Genomic DNA, 23,295 nt, shown 5'->3' with positions numbered 1-23,295 from the left:
TCTACTCTGACACACATGGGATCATTGTGAGCCAGGGTCAACTCTACATCTTTGGCTGAATCAATAAATCTAGACATGAGCACTAACGGCTGCTAATATCACAAAAAGAGTGGCAACCAGATGTTTGCATCCCATTGAAAGAACACACCACCCCTAAGAGTGTTGTGACAACTGAGCCTGAACCCCATCAGGCTTCTGGCTCCAGGTGCCCGTTCCCAGGAAACAGGCAGGAGGAGTATGCTCTGCTGGCAGGAGCTTGGCATCAGCAAACCCAGAGCGTGGGAGCCTGTATCCAGAGCCTTGGAGGCTCCATCCTGCAACAGATAGATTGTATCCAAATAGGCCCCAGGAGGCTGCAGATACCTTGTAAAGGAGAGGAAGGGTTGAGGGGAGGCTGTAGATAAAGAGATGGAGAAGACATGACATTGAAAAATGGGCAAAACCCCAGCTATGGTGTATATGGGTGTACTCCGGATGGAAAAAAACATAAAGAAATGGAAGGAAGTGGTTGTATGTGTCAGAAGAAGCGTTGCTTTTGGGGGGAGGAGTGGGGCTGGGACTGGGTCTGGGCTCATGCTGGGGTTTCTGGGGGCTGGCAGCTCTTGCTTTTGAGAGACAGTGGTTACAGGGTGTTGATCTTATAATAACTCACTAAACTTAGAAAAACAAGCAGCTCTGCTCCCACCCCAGGTCTCATCTACAATTTGCATGAGCACAACAACTGATTTTTTTTTTTTTTTAAATTGTGGTAGCCATGAGTTGGAAAAGACAGGAACTAACGACAAGTATCTATATAATAAGACATTTGCCATTTGAACATTCTTCACTTGTGCGACTCAGTGACATTCCCCATGCTAGGCAAGCACAGCCACTATTCCTTTCCAGGTTTTTCTATCACCCTTAACAGACACTCAGTGCCCCCGAACAGTACACAGCTGGCTCTTACACCTGAAAGGTTGGAGGACCGAGCACAGTCTTTGGTTGTTGTCAACAGGAAGGTTTTGTACGGCTGAGAAGGTGGACTTCCCTGTTGAGAGCCGGACAAAGCTCTCAACTGCTGCCTTCGTTCCCGAGGGCTGCTGAAACACAAATACCAGGAGTGGGTGGCTCTGAAGGACAAGAATTCATTGTCTCACAGTTCTGGAGGCTAGATGTCCAAACCAGGGCACTGGTTCTAGGGGACAGTCCCTCCTCATCTGCAGTCCTGGGGATGCTTTCACATAGCATCTAACTTCCCCTTGACAGCCTGTCTCTCTGTGTGGCTATTCTGCTCACTTTATAAGGAGCCATTCCGAGGACCTCATTAACGTAACAAAAGAGAACTCTGTTTCCCAACCGGGCCACATGCACACGGAGAGGGATTGGGATTTCAACATGTACTTTGGGGGGACACAATTCATGCTGTTTTTGTTAAAAAAAAAAAAAAAAAGTCAGTTCTGACTCATAGCGACCCTACACACAACAGGATGAAACACTGCCTGGTCCTGAGCCATCCTCACACTCATTGCTGTGTTTTAGACCATTGTCGCAGCCACTGTGTCAATCCATCTCCTTGAGGGTCTTCCTCTTTTTCAATCCATAACACCTGCCAAGTGACCTGTATCTCCTGGGCCTCAGTTTTCTTACCTGTAAAATGAAGGGGTTGGGCCCACGGATGATCTCCTGTGGTTACAACACAACTGGGTGAAGCGGAGACCGGGCCCTGGACCATCCAGGCCAGCCCTGGCCGTCAGTGCTGAGTTCACAGATGCACCTCCCCAGCTCTCCATGTGGCAACCAGGGTAATAAATTCCGCCCCCCAGCACCCACACTCCTTGGTTACCCAGAGCAATGCTCTGATCATGTCAACAAAGCCAGTCTCTCCCTGGGAAGAGCACAGGAAAACAGTTTTATCCTAGGTGTGTGTGTGTGCGGGGGGCTTTCCCACTTCTTCCATCCCTGCTGACCCTGGAGAGGCGGCTGAAGACCACCAGAACCGCCTTCGGCCCCTACCTTCATGACAGACCCTCTTGAGCACCCACTGGCCACTCCTGTCCCTGTCCACACCCAACCCTGCCATGGTGGGAGGTGGAGGGGGAAGGTGGGGGCAAGAGTGTGGATGAACTTCTGCAGCTGGCTGGTGTTGGGGTGTGGGTGAGGGGCGGGGCCAGGGAACTTTCCAGAGCTGCCCAGGCCTCTGGCTTCTGTAACACCTGCTTTCTCCCAGCAGGGACAGAGGGTGGAACTGGCCACCCTAAGGCTATTCTCTTGTCTCTCCTTGGAAATAGGCTTTCTGAGATTGGTGTTTACAGTGCACAGAAAAAGAGGAGCCCTGATTTCCCACAGCCCAGAGGAACTCAGACCCCCAGCCGCCTCCTCAGCCTATAGAAACACACACGCTTTTTTAAATAGGATTAGGCCATTCAGTTTTTGTTTTTCACTTTGTGATATATTGTGGCCATTCTGGCTCACAACACCTAGTTTCTACCTTATGGTTGCAAAACGGTTTTGGGGTGACTCTGTGTGGCTTTAGGTTAACTTTTTAGACCAATTCTTTGTTGGTGGACATGTGGCTGCCCCTAGTCCTTTGTGTTATTCCTTAGGGGACCCACCAGGCTGGTGAAGACAGGAGCCACACCTGAGTCCCCCGGCTGAGCATCCCTTGCCTTCTCTAATGAAGGCCCTGATCATTCCCAGGGTGTCAGGTCCACAGCCTGGGGGTGTCTGCGCCTATCTGGCATGGGCTGCCCCAGACAGTGCCCTGGTCAAGTAACAGCCCAGGACTTGGTGCCGGCTTATGTTCCCTGTGAACAAGTGTTCAGGCGCTCCTCTCCCCTCTCCTTCGCTGGCCCGTTGGACCGTGGGTGAGGACGGGGGTTACTGCCCCGCGGGGTGGGCCTCGGATAGTGCGGGAACGCGGCGCCCTCTGCACAGGGGTGGGAAGTGTGTGTGTGTGTGGGGGGTGGGTGATGCCTCCTGCGGGGTGAGTGACAACGCAGGGGGAGGGGGACTGCCCTGACGAGAGGGGGACGGGCAGTGCAGGAAAGGGGGCACTGTGGGGTCGACTCCCCGCAGCGGGGCCAGGCTGGGATGGGGGGTCCCGCTCGCGCAGGCCTGGGGGCCGGGAGGCTCAGCGCGGCCGGGGAAACTTTCCTGGGGACGCAGGGCTGGCGGTGGGCAGGTGCGTCACCTGGACCCGGGCGGGGTCGGTTGGTCCGGGCGGGGGCGGGGTCTTTCCGGGATCTGTCCGGAGCGGGAGGCGGGGCCGGCCTGCGGGCGGGGTCGACCCGGGGGCGGGTCTGGGGGCGGGTCGCCGTCCGGGGCGGGGTCACCGGGGCCCCGGGAGCGGTCGCGCGCGCGGGCCGGCGGACGGGAGCGCAGAGGCGCCGGCGACCGCCATGCCCACCAACTTCACCGTGGTGCCGGTGGAGGCGCGGGCCGACGCGGCGCAGGCCCAGGACGGCGGGGACCAGGCGGCCGGGCAGCCGGAGGCGCAGGGCTGCCCCGAGGGCCGCGCGGGGCCCGAGCCCGACTGCCCGAGCCCCGGCCCGGGTGAGCGCTGGCGGCGGGGGGCGCACCTGCAGACGCAGGCGGGGCGGACCGAGGGGGGCGAGGCGGCGAGGGGCGCTGCGGGGCTGCTGGCTCCCGTCCCTTCACTTCCAGTCTCCCCCCGTCGGTTCTCCTCGCTTCCCCCTGCTCCTCCCCCGTAGTTTCCCTCCACCCGGGACTCCTGAAGGCCCCCCACCTCCCAGCCCTCTCCCCTGCACCCCCTGCCGGCACGGGCCCCCCCAGTAGTGCCCCTCAACGGTTGTGGGCTCCTCCTCTCGCTCCCCTCTGCCGCACCCAGCCTCTGCGCGATGGGCGACCCCCAGGGGCACTTTCTGTGGCACGACTCGGTGTGGGGGAGGGTCTGTGACGCACGTTGGGGGGCAGCTGTAGAGACTCCCCAGGTGAGGGGGCTCTACCGCCCATAAGCACCCCCCCGGTGGGGCGCCGCGGAGACCCTTGCCGGCTCTTCCTGTTTCCTCCCAGGGGGCCTGAGCTCTGTCCTCTGCAGTGAGCAAAGGGCCCGATAAGCGCTGGCTGGAGTCCCATTCCCCATGGCCTGACCTTGGACAGTCTGACCCTCCAGGCTTACACAGAACGACAGCCCCAGGGCAGGGTCGGGTGCAGTGGGCCTCGGGGGCCCATTCCTCCATCCCCCATCCCAGTCTTCCTTTGTTGGTGGGTGGGTCCCTGCACGAGCTGCTTGTTCTCTGTGCTGTTCAGGGTGCTGAGGGCCCTTCCTGGCAGGGTACATGAGCGTGGTAGGTTAGCGTGGGGTGCGTGGAGGAGGGACTTCCAGATAATGAAACGTAGCCACCCTGCATTGCACTGGGGTGCCCAGAGGACACTTGGACACTGCCTGTGTGGCTCCCGGCCCCAGCATGACAGGAAGGGGGCAGGGTCACAGGTGATGGGTCCTTCTGAAGCAGGGGTGCAGGTCGTTGTAGCCTGTGGCCCTCGCAGGCAGAGCCAAGGACACCTGTGGGCAGTTCAGGGAGACTGGGAACGCTGGTGAGAATGCCCCTTTTGGCGTCCCTTCCTGTGGGTGAGGGGTCAGCCCGGCTTTCCTGCACATGAAGGTGGCAGGTGGGACTCTCCCCTCTCCTTGGATGGTCAGGGACAGGCCACCAACAAGAGTGTTTTGCACAGGTAAACTGAGGCAGCAGAGCCAGCACCTTGTCATCTGCTCAGTGGTGCAGCCTGGTTGTGGTTCCTAGAGGAGCCTGGGGGCACCTGTCCAGGCCCAGCCTCCTGCCTGTTGCTCCGCCTTAGGCAGCTGGTTAGCTTGCTACCGGTCTTCAGCTGGAGACTGTTTCCTCCTGCCCGCTCTTCCTCTCTCTGGAGCCACCAAGCTCAGAAGCAGTGCTGGGCCTCAGACGGTGGGCAGCTGGCCAGCTGAGCACTGTGGCCAGGGCGAGGAGGGCTATGACTTCCAAGGGCAGGTTGGTGCCTTGGCCTGTCCTCCCTCTTTCTGAGAGGGTCTGCCTTCTCAGCCTCAGTCTCCTCAGCTCCCACCCAGGATAGGCTGAGGTCCATGTTGTGTGGGGTCCGCATTGCACAGAGGTTCATGGTGAGCATTCGAGGGCCAGTTTCCATACCACCTGACCCAGAAAATCTGGCCGCACTGAAATAGATTCCTGACTCTATTGCGGATCAGCTGAACCCTCTGGGAGCCTGGGTCGCTGGGACCTGGGAGGCCTTCCTCTCAGAGATGTTGTGGGTAAAGTGAGTTTGGGAAACCCTAGCCCAGGGGTCCTCAGAAGCACCTGGGCCACTCACAGCCTCTGGGGTGAGGCCAAGATGCTCCTTCTCACGTGGTGTGGGGAGGATGGGACAGCCAGAGGGGCAGGCGCCCCTGTGAGGCCCACCCCAGGCTGACCAGAGCTTATCGAGGCAGCCCTCGGGTTTGCCCGGACTGGTGGTGGCGTGGCAAGGTCCCTCCACGACCTGGAGCTGGAAGGTACTGGAGTGCCCGTTAGCGGAGCCCTCCCCAGAGCCCTCCCTGTTTTCAGTGCAAGGGTCTCCACGGGAGGCTGCGATCACACACAGTGGGTTCTCCAGCCCTTGCCATGGGGGCCTCAAGGGCACTGTGACTGGGCAGCATGATGCTGGCTGAGCACTAACCTTGAGCTGTCCCTGCCATGGGGTCCTGGCTCTGCATGGCGGGCTGTGCCTGTGACCCCGGGCACCGTGTGTGTGCCTCCTTGAGTGCCTGGGCCTGCCTTGGCGGTTTCCCCTTTCCTCCCAAAGCAGTGGAAATTGATCGGCAGGAAGGGCAAGGCCAAGGTGAATGTTGATTTGTGCATCTTAGCTTACCCCTCAGACGACTCAGGGATGGGCTTTCCCGCCACTCTCCCTGGGGGCCTGGGGCGCCAGTGATGTGCTCTCTGAATGACTGGAGGTTGTCTTTACTGGGGGCTGGGGAGCTGGGTTCCCTTCACCCACCCCGGGCCATCACGCCTTCAGCATTTCTGGTGTGGAAGACTTGTTTTGATGTGAAGAAGTTTCTCATTTCCCCACGAAGGACAGGCTCGTTCTATTTCTGCCTGCTCCCTGATACGTTCTAAGTGTATAAACTGCCTTCAGCAGGTGGACCTGCTTTACAGAAAGGGGGAGGTGAGGAAGACAATTATGTTGCATGTGTGGATGGTTTTGACTTCAGAGCACAGGCTAGCTGACCTGGGTTAGCCTCACTCTTCCTGCACTGTGGTCAGGGTATTCGTCCCCCAGGTCGTGGGGTGGTGCCTGGAGGCCTTGGGCAGTCTTACATGAAACCACACAAGGACTGGGGGGAGGGCCGGCCTGTCCCCTCTGCCCCGCGATCCTTGTGTCTGAAGGTACTGCTTTCCGGCCCAGGCCCACCACTGTTTGGAGGACCCATGCCCCTGGGAGAGGTTTGATGGGCGGCAGTTGCTGTCACCTGGACCCAGGCTGTCCCTGGTCCCTTGCCCGCTGCTCCACTGTGACCCTTTGTTCCTCGCATGGAACTTGCCATGAGTTGCCTTTCAGCTCCTCTTGACGGGCTGCTGTCCTTCTGACTCTGTTCCTCTTTTCAGAGGCAGCTCATTCCTGCTCTGATTTGGTGCCTGTGGTTTAGCACGTGTTGATGACCTGTGTCTCCAGACGAGCTGACAGACATTCCCGGGGGGCGTCACTTTGTCCCTGGTGGGTGTGCAGGAGCAGGCTGGGTAGGGGGCCACAGCTCGAGCAGGCAGGGGGCTGCGGGAACCCTGACTTGGGCCACAGACCCCAGCGAGCTTACCGCAGGCGTGGGGGCTCGGACAGGGTGGCACTGCTCTTGGGCTCATCTCGGGGACACTGCTGGGGCCCGGGGTCCCAGGGAGCAGTGTCATTAAGAACTGAGACAAGGGAAGCATCACCTAGCTGTGTCCACGGAGTAAGGACGTGGAGAGGACAGCTCCGATCACAGGTTTTGGGAGGAAAAGGACATATCACGTCATCCAGGTGCAAAAGACCCTGGAGGCAGGGCAGGCGCTGCACGTAGGCTCTCGGGCTCCTGGCTGCTCCTGTTTGACCTGCCCTCTGCAGAGGCTAGGATCCTGGAGGTCAATTAGGAAGGTTTCAGTGCATGTTGAGGGAGAGGGGGTCACAGGATATGCATGGGGTGCACCAAGTTCAGATTTCAAAGGCACCAGAGAGCAGGGTTGAGGCCACTGTGAGCTGGGACCCCAGGCCCCGTCTAGCTTCTCCTGCACCCCTCAGGGTCCCTGCTGTCCTCGGGGGCAGCTCCTCTGGTTACACATCACGTGATGAGTTTAGATGGTCTTGCTGAGCCTGTGTGTGCATACAGGTTCATGTGTGTGCATACACGTTCATGTGTGTGCAGCTGTGAGGGTGCATGTGTACAAGTACATGCGCGTATGTATGCATGCACACATGCACATGCTTGTGTGAGCACATGCATGTGCATGTGCATGTATGCATGGTTGTGTGAACACATGTATGTGCATGTTTGCACGTATGTGCACGTGTATGTGTGTGATGTGCACCCATACACATGCATACATACATCTGTGTGTGTGTGAGTGCACATGTATGCATATAATGTGTGTGTGCACATATACATGTACTGGGGGATTCAGAGAGAGCTTGCCAGTCGCCCGCAGGTGGCCACACAACATTGGGGTACTGGGGTGCCCCCTCCTCATGAGGAAGGTTCCTGCATCCTCTGTGGCGGTGGAGGACGTGATGGGCCTATCATTGTTCTGGGTCTGAAACCCCTTTCCCAGCTCATGGGCCCTTTGATCAGGGCAGGGAGCCAGTTCCTCCTGTGCCCAGCTCCATGGGGTCTTCTGGAAGACGGGTGGATGGGAGGTGCCTGTGGGAAGGCTGTGAGGCTGACCCAGGCAGTGGTGGTCACGCAGCCCTGGGGCTCTGGCTGGGCAGCGGCGATGGTCTGGCCCAGGCAGCAGTGCCCCTGGAGTCCCAAGCAGATGCCACTGGCCATCCGACCACCAGTTTCTCAGACCTAGCCTCCCCAACTTGACCTGGGGTCCTCCAAGCTCTGGAAGGCAGGACTGTGGCTTGGGGGGGTGCACCTCTCGGCCCATGCCCTGCATGTTGCCAGCCTCGGCAGTGTGAATGAGGGCGGAGCTGTCTGCAGACCCCTCTCCTCCTGATTGTGAAACACCGAGGCTTGTATGGTGACCTGGGCCCAAGACAGGCGTGATGCGATGGGGCCACTGGGTGGTGGTTGGGCCAGTGGCTGGTACCGTGGGGTCCTCTGCCCCCTGGGCTCTCACGGGGAGGTGGTGGCAAGGACCTGGTGCGGCCACTCACCTGTGCTGTCAGCTCCGTGGCTGGGAGACGGGGGCCTGCTGAAGTCATTGCTGCATCCCCCCCACCTCCGCGCCTGGTTGGTTCTGGCTACCATGGGATCCAGTATCTGGTAGGGGCGGGAAAGGCAGGACCTCTGAGGATGTCTGGCCCATGTGGAGGTGGGCACGTGGTGCTGGATGAGGTCACACATGCCTTCTAGCTCCAGACTACCCTGCCCTGTGGCACTGACCTCCCTGCATGGGCTCCACTGAGTTCTGGGTCTTTGTCTCCATGTAACTGACCCTGAATGACACATTTTATCTCTGTGTGCGCGGTTAGCTGAGCTTGTGATGGAGGCTCCTAGAAGTGGTTGGTCAGCACCGGGGTTGGGAATGGGCTGTCACTGGGGGGCGAGGAGGTGCCTGGGGGCCTCAAGAGGGAGCTCCACGAAGTCCTTGGGCCCCAGTGGGTGGGGGGCTGTGTTGACTGTCCAGGGTCTCAGCAAAGCCGAGCTGTGGTGACCATCCCTGAGCCCACTGGGGTCAAGCTGCAGTGTCCATCTGGGGCAGTAGGGCGGGGCTGGTCTGTGGACTGTGGGGAGGGACCTGGGCGAGCTGGCTGTGTCCCCTGCAGGGATGGTGTGAGGAGGCTTGTCTCCTGTCTCAGAGACCGGACAGGGCTATGGGCCAGAGAGAAGAACTGAAAGAGTTAACACTGTTCCTTTGTGATGGGGGGACTCCACAGGAGAAGGGGCCTGGTCTGCGCTGATAAGCCCAAACCTCCTGGAGCATGTGGCCCTGGCTGCCAGCCATTCCGAGCCTGGGCCCCCTGTCCATGGCCTCTGGTGTTGCACGTGACCTTGAGCCCCAGGCACAGAGCGCTGGTGAGTGGTCCTATGGGCTGGGTTCCCATGGCCAGGGCAGTGTGGCCGTGGCCCTGTGATATGGTGACGCTGTGATTCGTGCGGCTGGGGCCTCAGGGTGCCTGCGGAGACGTGGCCACGTGGCCTCCCGCCCGCCTGGTATGGCTTCCTCTCTCGGGCAGTTTCTGTTGGAAGGAAGCAGTCAGGGCGGGCAGGGAGAGCTGGGTGAGTCCTGTGTGAGGGGGTGGTGCTCCACTGGGAGTCGGCTGTTAAACTCCCATGCTTTGGGGGTCTTCAAGAGGATCCCGCACAAAGCACCTGTTGCCGAGGGGCCCCTGCATGTCAGTTGCGTCTGTGTTGGTATTTAGGAGGGGGCAGGCAGGCTTGGTGCTGGAGCTGTGCCGGGACAGGCTCCATCCTGGAGTGTGTGGCTCTGTCCTGGCGTGCACAGATGGGCAGGTGCTTCTGCCGTACTCTTGTCAGCACGCACAGCTGCATACATGCACACTGGTCAGCATACACATGCACACTCATCAGCATGCACACCTGCATATATGCACACTGGTCAGCACACACATGCATACTCGTCAGCATACACACCTGCACACACGCACACTGGTCAGCACACGCATGCGCACTGGTCAGCACACACCTGCATACATGCACTCTGGTCAGCACACACATGCACACTTGTCAGCATACACACACATGCACACTGGTCAGTACACACACCCACACACATGCACACTGGTCCGTACATACACCCACACACGTGCACACTGGTCCGTACACACACACACACAGTGGTCCGTATACACACCCGCACACGTGCACACTGGTCCGTACACACACTTGCATGTTAACACCAGCCAACAGCAGGGACTGATGCGCATGTGCGACATGAGGGGACTCGGTGATGGGAGCCCGTGGGAGCCTTGCTGTGTGGCGTGTTCTGCAGGCACTGGCAGCTGACCCCTGACCCAGTTTCAGGTCTGGGTGACCTCACCTCGCCTGAGCGTCGCCTTCAGAGTGACGTGACCCTATGAGCGGTCTTCACTTGGGTTTCTTGAAGTCTCTCTTTGTGGCCGCAGACACAGGGCCCTGTCTTATCTCCAGCCAGCTGCAGCTCAGGCTCCCCTTGGCCTCGAGGGAGAGATTGAGTGGCGTCACGAGTGAGTGCCTGGTTCTTGGGTTTCCCTCCCTTTATGGGGCCTTGGCCACAGCTCTGATTCTGCCTGTGTCAGTGACATGAGCTGGTCCCATGGGTGGGGGGTCCCAGATGCCCCTAGTCTGGGTGGGTGGGCAGGCGTGTGCCCCATAGCCCTACCCCACCCTACATTTGCCCCCAGCGTGGGCTCCATCGTGGGCACCTGCCCCAGCCACCTTGTGAGCCTCTGTTCTCCCAGGACGTGTGGGGTGAGATTCCTGTCTTTTGTGTCCAGGGGATAGGGCCAGGACAGCACAGGCCACGTGACCTGCCGACAGCAGTCCCAGGGGAGGACATCCCGCAGCCCAGCTCCTGGGTTCCTCTCATGTTAGGGTGGGCCTCCGGATTCCTCCGGCCAGTGGTGGACATACTGCCCTGGCTTGCTGGGGACTTTCTGAGGGCCACTTCCTTGTTTACTGCTGATGTTTGTGCCGGGGCCTCTGGACATAGAGGCGGGATGTTCCCTTGGGACTTTCCTTGTTTCTAGACTCCAATGAGTCTGAGTTTAAACGAGATTAACATGGTTGAGGTGGCCTGTGCCCAGATTGTGAGGGAAAGACTCCCCTAGTGGTGTGGGACGAGCCCTGTTCTCTCCGTGACACGCCCCAGGGGTCTTCCTGCTGCCCTTGCTGACATCATGAAGCCTGCCTTCCAAGGGCTCCAGGGATCAGCGGTCCCGTGGTCAGGTTCAGCGTGTGCCCAGCATGTGTGTCCCAGCCAGCAGCGGGGCGCCTCACTTGGTCCTCAGATGGTGTGAGTGCCCCCCTCCCCCGCAGCTCAAGTGGTGGGCTTGAGGTGAGCGTGGACGCGGCCTTCCTGCAGTGGCATGGGGTCCCCTGGCAGCCTGGGAACACCTCTTCTGGGTGTCTTTAAACCCATCGTCTCTGCGGCAGTCATGTTCTTGTCTAGCAGGGCCGGGCAGTGCTGGGACCCAGACTGCAGAATGGCTGTGAAGGCGTGTCAGGCTGTTTAGGGGACAAAGGCTGCCAGAGGAGAAGCTGGCCAAAGACAGCACCATGGAGACAGAGTGGCAGTGCTTAGGGGCCGGAAGGTGGCTGGAGGCCCCGCTCCTGGTGACCACGGTGACTGGGGACCACACAGTGGCTCCCAGCCACACCCTGTGCACTGTGTTTACAGCCACGTGGTTTGTCAACATACTGTATTTTTAGGACAGTTTCAGTTCCCATATCCCTACCCGCACCCAGTCCACTGTTGCGTCAGCGAGGCCCCCTTGTCCCAGTCGGTAAACCAGAGTCCGTGCCGTGTCGTTGACTAGCCCTCATCCTCTCTCAGAGCCTGTGGTTTCCTCTAACACCCTCTCCTGTCCCAGGACCCCATCCAGGACTCTGCGTTCCCATCTAGTCGTCAGTCTCCCAGGCCCCTCTGGGCTGTGGCAGGGCCTCAGATGCCCTCATTTTTTGATGGCTGCCCAGTTTGAGAGGTGCTGGCCAGGTATTTGTAGGAGGTGTGTCTGCAATTTTCCTCATGGTTAGGCGGGGGCTGCGGCTTTGGGAGGATGGCCTCAGGTGAGGGGTGCCCTTCTTGTCACATCACATCTGGGAATATGCTGTCAGCATGGCCTGTTCCTGACGATGTTGGCCCCATTGCCTGGCTGAGGTGGGGTTCTCCAGGTCTCTACTGTGAGGTGTCCTCCATCGCCTAGCTAAGGTGGGGTTCTTCAGGTCTCTACTGTGAGGTGTCCCCTATCACCCCTGGCTGAGGTGGGGTTCTGCAGGTGTCCACTGTGGGGTGCCCCCATCACCTGGCTGAGGTGGGGTCCCCCAGGTCTCCACTGTGAGGTGTCCCCCATCACCTGGCTGAGGTGGGGTTCTCCAGGTCTCCACTATGAGGTGTCCCCCATCACCTGGCTGAGGTGGGGTCCTCCAGGTGTCCACTGGGGGGTGCCCCCATCACCTGGCTGAGGTGGGGTCCCCCAGGTCTCCACTGTGAGGTGTCCCCCATCACCTGGCTGAGGTGGGGTTCTCCAGGTATCCACTATGAGGTGTCCCCCATCACCTGGCTGAGGTGGGGTCCTCCAGGTGTCCACTGGGGGGTGCCCCCATCACCTGGCTGAGGTGGGGTTCTCCAGGCCTTTCCACTGTGGAGTGCCCCCCATTGCCTAGCTGAGTGGGGTGCCCCCCTGTCCACTGCACTCTCAGGAAGCAAGTCACTGTCTGTGGGCTGGGAGAAACTGGAGAGCTGAGGGTCTGTATGGATTGCTTGGAGTCTTCTGCAGGGGAGCTTCGTCTCTCCTCCCCTGATTATTCATGTACTCAGTCATTTATACCAGCTTGGGTCCCGTTCACTGGCTGCGTAGTCTAGGTTATGACCCAGGACTGACCTGCTGCTGTCAAGTCGTTTCTGAGTTATGGACCCCGCATGTCACAGAACAGAGTTTCTCCAGAGGATTTTCTTGGCTGTGATGTTTTCGGAAGCAGATTGCCAGCCTTTCTGCCAAGGTGCCGCTGGGTGGATCAGTGTTCGAGAGCATACAGTTTGAGCCTCCCAGGGAGGGACCTGGGTACTAACTGCGGTGGTGTAGACTCTGCCCCGTGGTGACCCCGTGTTGGGTCATTTATGGCGTGCAGCCATCAGCCTCCTCCCCTGCCTCTGTGCCCCTTCTCCATGGCAGTTTCCTGGTGCAGGCGACCCTGTGCTCCTGCGTGGTTGCTGTCAGGTGGCCGTCTCGGGGACAGCTCAGGCGATGGGACCGCCGGCTGAGGTTGAGCGCAGGTCCGCCTCTGAAGAGTGGGGAGATGCATGGGAAGCTGCGCCTCTAGCTCCTGCTCAGAAAGCTGACCCACCTGCCTCACACTGACAAACAGCAGAGCTCCAGTGCCTTCTGAGTTGCTGGCACAGGTGATGAGCTTGGAATGCAGAGCCAGGGGGCAGGAGACCATGGCTCAGGTGGTTCAGACATACGCTGGTGGTCAGGGCTTTGCTGATGGTCAGGGGCTTGTGTTAATGGTCAGGGCTTTGTGCCAACGGCTGGGGCTTTGCTGTCGATCAGGGCTTTGTGCCGACGGTCGGGGCTTTGTGCCGATGGCCGGGGTTTTGTGCCGATGGCCGGGGCTTTGCTGTTGATCGAGGCTTTGTGCCGATGGCCGGGGCTTTGTGCCGATGGCCGGGGCTTTGCTGTTGATCAGGGCTTTGTGCCGATAGCCGGGGCTTTGTGCCGACGGCCGGGGCTTTGCTGTTGATCAGGGCTTTGTGCCGACGGCCGGGGCTTTGCTGTTGATCAGGGCTTTGTGCCGACGGCCGGGGTTTTGTGTCGATGGCCAGGGCTTTGTGCCGATGGTCGGGGCTTTGTGCCGATGGCCGGAGCTTGTTGTGTTGCAGTTCCCTACAGCACCAGGGGCCTTGCCTCAATCCTCCCGAGGCCCCAGTCTCTGGAAGGCTCTACATTGTCCTCCAGGCATCCTCCCTCTCACTGAGTGTGGGCAGTAGGCGCTGACGTGTGGGAGACTGGAGGTGTGGGGGTGTGCAGGGTTGGTGGTGCTGCCTTGGGGTGCTCAGCAAGCCCTCCTGCCCCTGGAAGGCCCACTCATCTGGCTGAGCGACTGGTATGGCTCATGCCTGTATAGCAAGAGGGATTGGCCCTTCTGTTCCTCCCAGAATTGTGCTTTGTCCCTAAAGTGGGGCGTGGAGGGGCATGTTGGGCCCATCTGCCTCTCCAGTTGGGACGTGCTGTTCTCGGAGGATTTGGGCTCTGAGGCTGCAGACGCTGGGTTTGTGGGTGTCACCTGGAGGAGGGGGTTCTCGTGTGGGGATGTCCGAGCTTCTGTCTGCACAGTGCTGTCCCTGCACCAGGCACCGTCCACGGGCCTCTGCTGGCACCGGGCCCCAGGCACCTGTGCCCCCTGGATGTGGCAGCCCAGGTGCTCTGGTGTTGGTGGGTCACGGGTGGGGCAGTAGAAGGTGCTGTGCAGGGAGGGGAGTTCAATTTGCTGTCTCGGAGACGTGCACCACACATGGCACCCTGGGCAGGAGGTGTCTGCGTCCTCGCCTTCCTTGCAAGGAGGGCTGAACCAGCCATGCTGGGGTGTGGGGCAGGGAGCCCATATGTCTGCGCTCTTGGGGGCGTCTGCGGGGCAGGCACGGGCACACATCCCCATGCCACAGGCCCATCTGTCTCCTCTTAAAACACCAAGGCCGGACCTTCTGAAAGCTTCAGAAAAGAATGCTGGGAGGAAAATGCCATGCCAGCTGGGGGCGGTGGGCTGCTTCCGGCTCAATGTTCCCTCTGTGTCTGCAGAGAGTGGCTGTCGAAGAATGAGAGCCCCCAGCCTCAAGCCTCAGTGTTTCGCAGCTGACCTCGACTTTTTGGAGTGCAGCTGCCATCAGGGTATGAAGCCGCACACACAGAGGGCCAGGTCAAAGGCCAGGGGTGAAGGGGCATGATTTTGCATTTGCTGACCTTCAGGGTCTGGAGCCCAAACACCACATTCCAGCTTCACAGATTCAAAGAGCACAGCCGCCCATGAGGTGGGGTCTATGGAGCCCTCCGGGGTCTGGAGCTTACTTGGTGTGCTGGAAACTTCTCGACCATGAGGCAGCAAGCAGTCCCTTCTCCTGTAGGTGACCCCTCCAGGGTAAAGGTTGTCCATGAGGCAGGGTCCCTGGGTGCTCTCAGCAACCCTAGGCCTGTCCGAGTGCCTTGGGCGGGGCCCCGTGTGACCAGGTCTGTGGCTCTCGTGCTGATAAGCTGGGCAGACACGGAGCCAGGGACCCCCAGGGACGTTTCTGGACTCTGAGCCTGAGGTCACGCCCTGCTCGGACCTTTGGAGCCATTCCCTAGGAACGTCATAAAAAGTCATAAAATCTCGTCTCCAGTCCTGGCCCCAGGGACGGGGAGGGAGGGATGTGTCAACCACACTCAGGAGAGGAGATTGGCCGAGACAGATGGGAGCTCCTAAAGCAGCCCTCTAATTCGAGGAGGATGGGGGAAAGGGTGGCTGAGGGGAACTGGGGGGCTGTGCGGACTTCTCCCTTGGAGACTGGCCCTGCAGGGACCTGGCAGGAGGAGGGGTCTGACCAGATGGCCAGGAATGGGAGACCAGGAGACGGAGACTGGGAACCGGAGACTGGGCTGTCTGGCTCCATGCCAGCGACTCCATCCCAGGGCGCGAGCTTGACTCGGCGTCTCGGTGGGGGAGGCCACTCCTCATCCTGCCAGGCGACACCTACCCGTCTGGGGCCTCTGGGCACCTGCTGTGGATGGGTCCGTGTGGGTCCGTGTACACTTCCAGGCACGCACGCTGGTCTGTCTGTGACCTGCTTTGTCCCTGGCACAGCAGAGGGGTCCTGAATGAGGCACTTGAGAGGGGCTGCTCCCCATCTGGACAGCACTCCAGGCTTGTGATTCCGTGCTCACAGATGTCTGGGTTACATTGCTTTGCACCGAGGTGCTAGGAGCCAGAAAGACGGGGTCAAAAATGAGATGCAGGAAAATCGAATCTGGGTGAAACCTGAGACCGGGCTTGCTCTGGGCATGGAGGTGGAGCTGCTGGGAAGGAGAGAGGGACATCCAGGCTAGAGGCCCAGGCTGGAATCCGGGCTCCATCTCCATGTGTTCAGGTACACAGGTGTGGGCCAGAGGCCGGGCTCTGTGCAGGAGGTTCAGATACACAGGTGTGTGCTGGTGGCTGGCCATTGTCTATATTGGTTCAGGTACACAGGTGTGGGCTGGTGGCTGGGCTCTGTCTTCAGGTGCACAGGTGTGGGTTCAGGTGCACAGGTGTGGGCTGGCTGCCAGGCACCCTCTCGATGGCTTCAGGCGCGCAGGTGTGTGCGTCATCAGAGCTCAGCCATGTGCATATCATTGTGTAAAGTTTATGCCAAAGTTAAACCTGTTCAGACAGTGGCACCGGGAGCAGCACCTGCTGATGGGGAGGGGTAGGGGTGTGTGTGCCGGCTATGGCCCTCAGAAAGATGTCTGCCGTGGAGGGACAGGCGATGCTGGATGTCACCAAGTGTCTGATTCCTGGGAGTGCCAGGGCAAAGTACCACACAGTCAGGGGAGGCTTATGGCAACAGAAATGTATTGTCTCTTAGTTCTGGAGGTGGGAGTCTGAGGTCAGGGTGTCAGCAGGGCTGTGCTCCCTCAGGAGGCTCTGGGGGAGCAGCTTTCCTATCTCAGCTTCTCGTGGCTTCCAGGCTCCTTGGCCTCCAGCTGCAGTGTCACTTGGCTATTCCTCTGTCTCTCTCTCTCTGTGACCTCACATTAACTGATAACATCTCAAAGACCCTGTTTCCAAACAAGGTCATGTTCACAGGAACTGGGGTGACGACTTGAACAGATCTTTTTAGGGGACACTATTCAGGCCAGGAACTAAGGGACTCCAGGGGTGGGGCATGGGGTTCACAGGTGTTTGGAATTTTTCCTAATATCCAGGTGAAAATGAAAGATGTGTGGCTTACCTGGCAGTCCTGAGTCTGAGGGCCTTTTGGCACCCAGTGCTGCCCACCACCGTCTGTATGGGCAAAGGACTGGGGTGAGGCAGGGGTGTCAGGGCCCTAGCACAAGCCACCGGGCTCCTTCATAGGAGAACCTTGTGAGGGGCTGCTGACCAGACGCAGCAGTCTTCATGGGGGGTCCGGCGTGACTGCAGGGCCTGGTCGAGAAGCCAGGGCCTCTGAGGGCAACTGTGTGGGGCTGTTTCTGAGGCGTGCAAGCCCGTGTGCTGAAGTTCCTCACAGCAGGGCAGAGTGTGCTGGTGTGGCCAGTAGGGGCTGTTGCAGTGGGGAGAGGCACGAAGGGGCAACTTGGGGTCCCAGCGACCTCTCTGGGGTCTGACAGGGAGCGGGTGCAGAGGGAGGTGTGGTGGAGCCCCTAAGACTGGAAAGGTGCTGGGGGTTGGGGGTGGAGGGTCGTTTATGGAGAAGAACGGCAGCGTCCTGGGCTGACTGAGAGAAACGGAAGCCTGTTACTGGCAGACGGCGGAGCACCACTCTCTTCTCTCAAAAAAGACTATTTTTTGGAGCAGCTGTGTTGTCCTGTGCCATTGAGGTGATTCTGACTCAGCGATCCTACAGGACAGAGTAGAACTGTCTCATAACGGGGCTGAGGCTGTAATCTTTACAAGAGCAGATCGCATGTCTTTCTCCTGAGGAGCTGCTGGGTGGGTTAGAACTGACAGCCTTTCAGCTAGCAGCGAGTGGTTAACCATCGTGGTTAACCATCGCGCCACCAGGGCTCCTTGGAGCAGCTGTCGGCTTACAGAAACATTGCACAGAAGGTGCAGTGAGCTCCTGTGCTCACAGCTTCTTCTACTGGTAACATTTTGCATTCCTGCAGTACGTTTGTCACAACTGATGAACACTTACTGATAAGTTGTTGCCAGCTAGAGCCCACGGCTTACACTGGCTTCACTCTGTGCCTACAACAGTCCTGTGGGTTTTGACAGAGGCATCTTGTCACATGTCCACCATTACAACATCGTGCGGAATAGTTTCACTGCCCTAAAAATGCTGCGTGTTCACCCCCGGAACGTGGGATCACTCCTGATGTGGACCTTGGTCACCCGGCCGAGGGCGTGTGCCAGGCTTCCCACTGGGAAGTGACTTTGTTCCTGGAGGTGAGTCATTGAGGCCACCCACTCTCAAACCCCCTCCCCCCGACATTGTTGTAGCCTAGGAGTTCTCACGGGCTGTTTTTATTCAGTGCTGTAACCTGGCACTGCCGTTCTGTTTTTACTGCTCAGACGTTGGAAACAGTCACATTGCTCTTGAAACATTGGATAGTAGGGAATTGGGAACGTTTTTGCTTTTAGTTACATGCCTGTAGGTGTGCTACGGAGGAAGGCAGGTAAAGGTGAAGGAGGCGGGGCGGAAGGTTCTAGAAGGCCAATGACTGGCCTGGGGCTGCTGCGGTCATTACATGTGAATCCTAAAAGTCTCAAAAGAGCAATCGCAGAAGTGCCTGCTCTGCGGCAGAAAAGCAGCAGTCTGGCGTGAGCGTCCCTTCAAAGGGCAGAGGTGGCCGGCGCCAATCCAAGCAGTGGCTGACTGTGCCTTTTTCCGGTGGCTCTCGCTGAGTTCCTGCTGGTTTTTAAATCACGAAGGACTGTTTCTGCAGAAGACACCACCTGTGTGAGCTCTCCTGCTGCGATTTTATCTAGGGCTCTTTGAGCGTCTGCTTCATTAGCCAACACAGAAAACACACGGGCCTGTCCTCCCGAAGCCACAGGCTAGGGACAGCCTGGTTTCGTGGTGGTTTCCACAGATGAGACTCTTCCATTCACTCCGTTTTAAAGGGAAATTCCACTTTGGTCGCCGGGATCCTCGGGCACCTTCCAATCCTTGTCTTCCAAACCGAAGTGCCAGGGCTCAGTGTCCTACGGCAGTTTCAGCAGGTGCCTCCACCTGGGGACCCGGGTCCCCCCGCCTCGGTGTCTTCTTGTGATGAGGGAGGGATGAAGCTCTCTGCCTGATTTGTTCCATCCTAGACTTGTGGGAGCCCTGGTGGCTCAGCGGTTAAGAGCTCTACTGCTAACCAAAAGGTCAGCAGTTTGAATCCACTAGCCACTCCTTGGAAATCCTATGGGGCAGTTCTACTCTGTCCTATAGGGTCGCCATGAGTCGGAATCTACTCAATGGCAATAGGTAGACTTATTGAGGAGCCCTGGTGGTGCAGCGGTTAAGAGCTTGGCTGCTAACCAAAAGGTCAGCAGTTCAAATCCGTCAGCTGCTCTTTGGAAACCCTGTGGGGCCGTTCTACTCGGTCCTGTAGACTTGTTGAAAGATCATAGTTTTAAAACTTGATTAGTTGGTTTTACTCAGGATAAAGCAAACCCATGGTGCCAGTCTTGGTGTGAAGTAGAGTAGTGCCTTCAGAGAACCTTCTGGGGACTCAGCTCCATTTCTGTGGCCCCTACTTGCACAACACGGTGGCATTATAGGATTGAGGTTCATGTTCCATGGTGTTGTTTGAATCCCTCCTTGTGCTTTTAGTGTAATTGTGCAGCCTTAACCTGTTGCCATCGAGTCCATCCCAACTCATGGGCCCCCGTGTGTGTCAGAGTAGACCCCTGCTCCATACAGTTTTCAGTGGTTGATTTTTTGGGAAGTAGATTGCCAGGTCTTTCTTTCAAGGCACCTCTGGGTGGACTCGAACATCCAACTTTTTGGTTAGCACTGTTTGTACCACCCAGGGACTCTTGTGTGTGCTTTAAGATGTTATGAACTTTGTTGTCTCTCAACTCTCGGGAGATCCAGAGCTGGGCTTGGGAGCCCCCTGTTGTGACTAGGCCCCACTGTGATGCTTCTCCTGACTTCCTTCTGCCCTGGCTTGAATGCTGCCCTGACGAGGCACCATTCTCTGGGATCGTTCTGTGACCGATGGCTCTGGAGGCTGCTGGCCTTCCTTGGTCTTGAGTGGAAATGCCTGCCTCCCTCCCGTTTAACCCCTTCCTCTAGCAGAATGTACGAAGTATGAATCTAGGAAAATTAGAAATCATCAAAAATGAAATGGAACGCATAAACATCAATATTCTAGGCATTAGTGAGCTGAAATGGACTGGTATTGGCCATTTTGAATCAGACAATCATGTCGTCTACTATGCTGGGAATGACAACTTGAAGAGGAATGGTGTTGCATTCATCATCAAAAAGAACGTTTCAAGATGCATCCTGAAGTATAACGCTGTCAGTGATAGGATAATATCCATACGCCTACAAGGAAGACCAGTTAATACGACTATTATTCAAATTTACGCACCAACCACTAGAGCCAAAGATGAAGAAATAGAAGCTTTTTATCAGCTGCTGCAGTCTGAAATTGATCAAACATGCAATCAAGATATATTGATAATTACTGGTGATTGGAATGTGAAAGTTGGAAACAAAGAAGGATCAGTAATTGAAAAATATGGCCTTGGTGATAGAAACAATGCTGGAGATCGAATGATAGAATTTTGCAAGACCAACGACTTCTTCATTGCAAATACCTTCTTTCACCAACATAAACGGCGACTAATTTATTTTTTTTTAATACACATGGACCTCGCCAGATGGAACACACAGAAATCAAATTGACTACATCTGTGGAAAGAGATGATGGAAAAGCTCAATATCATCAGTGAGAACAAGGCCAGGGGCCGACTGTGGAACAGACCATCAGTTGCTCATATGCAAGTTCAAGCTGAAACTGAAGAAAATCAGAGCAAGTCCATGAGAGCCAAAATATGACCTTGAGTATATTCCACCTGAATTTAGAGACCAACTGAAGAACAGATTTGATGCATTGAACACTAGTGACTGAAGACCAGATGAGTTGTGGAATGACATCAAGGACATCATCCATGAAGAAAGCAAGAGGTCACTGAAAAGACAGGAAAGAAAGAAAAGACCAAGATGGATGCCAGAGGAGACTCTGAAACTTGCTCTCGAACATCGAGCAGCTAAAGGAAAAGGAAGAATTGATGAAGTAAAAGAACTGAACAGAAGATTTCAAAAGGTGTCTAGAGAAGGCAAAGTATTATAATGACTTGTGCAAAGAGCTGGAGATGGAAAACCAAAAGGGAAGAACACCCTCAGCGTTTCTCAAGCTGAAAGAATTGAAGAAAAAATTCAAGTCCCGAGTTGCAATAGTGAAGGATTCCATGGGGAAAATATTAAACGATGCAGGAAGCATCAAAAGAAGATGGAAGGAATACACAGAGTCATTATACCAAAAAGAATTAGTCAATATTCAACCATTTCAAGAGGTGGCATATGATCAGGGATTGATGGTAGTGAAGGAAGAAGTCCAAGCTGCTCTGAAGGCATTGGTGAAAAACAAGTTTCCAGGAATTGATGGAATATCAATTGAGAAGTTTCAACAAACAGATGCAGTGCTGGAGGTGCTCACTGGTCTATGCCAAGAAATGTGGAAGACAGCTTCCTGGCCAACTGACTGGAAGACATCCATATTTATGCCTATTCCCAAGAAAGGTGATCCAACCAAATGTGGAAATTATAGAACAATATTATTAATATCACACACAAGCAAAATTCTGCTGAAGATCATTCAAAAATGGCTGCAGCAGTATATCGACAGGTAATTGCCAGAAATTCAGGCCAGTTTCAGAAGAGGACGTGGAACCAGGGATATCATTGCTGATGTCAGATGGATCCTGGCTGAAAGCAGAGAATACCAGAAGGATGTTTACCTGTGTTTTATTGACTATGCAAAGGCATTCAGCTGTGTGGATCATAACAAATTAGGATAACACTGTGAAGAATGGGGATTCCAGAACACTTAATTGTGCTCATGAGGAACCTTTACATAGATCAAGAGGCAGTTGTTCAGACAGAACAAGGGGATACTGATTGGTTTAAAGTCAGGAAAGGTGTGCATCAGGGTTGTATCCTTTCACCATACCTATTCGATCTGTATGCTGACCAAATAATCTGAGAAGCTGGACTATATGAAGAATGGGGCATCAGGATTGGAGGAAGACCCACTAACAACCTGCATTATGCAAATGACACAACCTTGCTTGCTGCAAGTGAAAAGGACTTGAAGCACTTACTAATGAAGATCAAAGACCACAGTCTTCAGTATGGATTACACCTCAACATAAAGTAAACAAAAATCCTCACAACTGGACCAATGAGCAACATCATGATAAACAGAGAAAAGACTGAAGTTGTCAAGGATTTCATTTTACTTGGATCCACAATCAACAGCCATGGAAGCAGCAGTCAAGAAATCAAAAGACGCATTGCATTGAGCAAATCTGCTGCAAAGGACCTCTTTAAAGTGTTGAAGAGCAAAGATGTCACCTTGAAAACTAAGGTGCGCCTGACCCAAGCCATGGTATTTTCAATCACATCATATGCATGTGAAAGCTGGACAATGAATAAGGAAGACCGAAGAAGAATTGACGCCTTTGGGTTGTGGTATCGGCAAAGAATGTTGTATATACCATGGACTGCCAAAAGAACGAACAAATCTGTCTTGGAAGAAGTATAACCAGAATGCTCCTTAGAAGCAAGGATGGCGAGACTGCGTCTTACATACTTTGGACATGTTGTCAGAAGGGATCAGTCCCTGGAGAAGGCCATCATGCTTGGCAGAGTACAGGGTCAGTGGAAAAGAGGAAGACCCTCAACGAGGTGGATTGACACAGTGGCTGCAACAATGAGCTCAAGCACAACAACGATTATAAGGATGGCTCAGGACCTGGCAGTGGTTCGTTCTGTTGTGCATAGGGTCGCTATGAGTTGGAACCGACTCGACGGCACCTAACAACAACAACTAGCAGAAGTGGTTCTGGGAGTCACAGCCCCACAGCCCCTCAGGTTGGGATGTACTTCTTGGGCCCTTGCTGCCCATGGCCACCCCCTCCTCAGCACGTGTGCTTGTGCCGCCTCCTGCGATTGGTGCCTCCTTGGCCCTGAGCAGCCTTCTTGGCTGTGTTCTGACCCAGACTGTGGTGTCCATGGCACCACCAGGGGCATCGGGTGGAGGCAGCCACTGGGCACTCGCGTTGGCTTGCACCTGGAGGCTGTTATGCCCTGGATTGGTGTCCTGAGGCCTTAAAATGGGAGATATTTATTTTTGCAGTTTTGGAGATTGGGAACCTGAGATCAGGGTGTCCGCAGAGCCGGTTTTCTCTGTTTGCTCCGGGAGAAGGTCCTTTCTTGTCTCAGCTTCTGGTGGCCCCAGGCTCGTTGCTGCAGCAGAACTCCGACTGGGCTTTGTGGGTCTCTATGTCTCTTCTGCTTTAAAAGGACACCGTTTATATGGGTTTAGGACCCAGCCTGCTCCAGTATGACCTCATGTTAACTTGACCAAGTTGACCCTGACTCAGGGTAACCCTGTGTGTGTCAGAGTAGAAGTGTGCTCCATAGGGTTTCTGGTGACTGATTTTTTGGAAACAGCCAGGCCTTTCTTCTGAGGCACCCTGGGTGAACTGGACCCCCAACCTTTTGATTA

General features: G+C 56.3%; 1 protein-coding gene across 7 annotated transcripts in view; it reads left to right on the top strand.

The window, feature by feature from the left end:
• The window catches only part of SLC12A7 (solute carrier family 12 member 7), a 114,150-nt gene that overhangs the window by 38,164 nt on the left and 52,691 nt on the right, over positions 1–23,295 (top strand). For 6 of the 7 annotated variants that reach the window (XM_049860042.1, XM_049859994.1, XM_049860026.1 and 3 more), the window contains exon 1: positions 3,312–3,531. The exons of the other annotated variant lie outside the window; for it this stretch is intronic. In XM_049860042.1, coding sequence (XP_049715999.1) covers positions 3,378–3,531 — 154 coding nt within the window. In that variant the 5' untranslated portion in view covers positions 3,312–3,377. Of the gene's footprint in view, positions 1–3,311; positions 3,532–23,295 lie in introns of those variants that run through there. 7 annotated transcript variants of the gene reach the window in all.

This window comes from Elephas maximus, chromosome 2, assembly GCF_024166365.1.
Source record: "Elephas maximus indicus isolate mEleMax1 chromosome 2, mEleMax1 primary haplotype, whole genome shotgun sequence".
In the NCBI taxonomy this organism is placed as follows: Eukaryota; Metazoa; Chordata; class Mammalia; order Proboscidea; family Elephantidae; genus Elephas; species Elephas maximus.
Note: the sequence above shows the minus strand (reverse complement) of the source record. Positions and strands in the feature narration are given on the sequence as shown.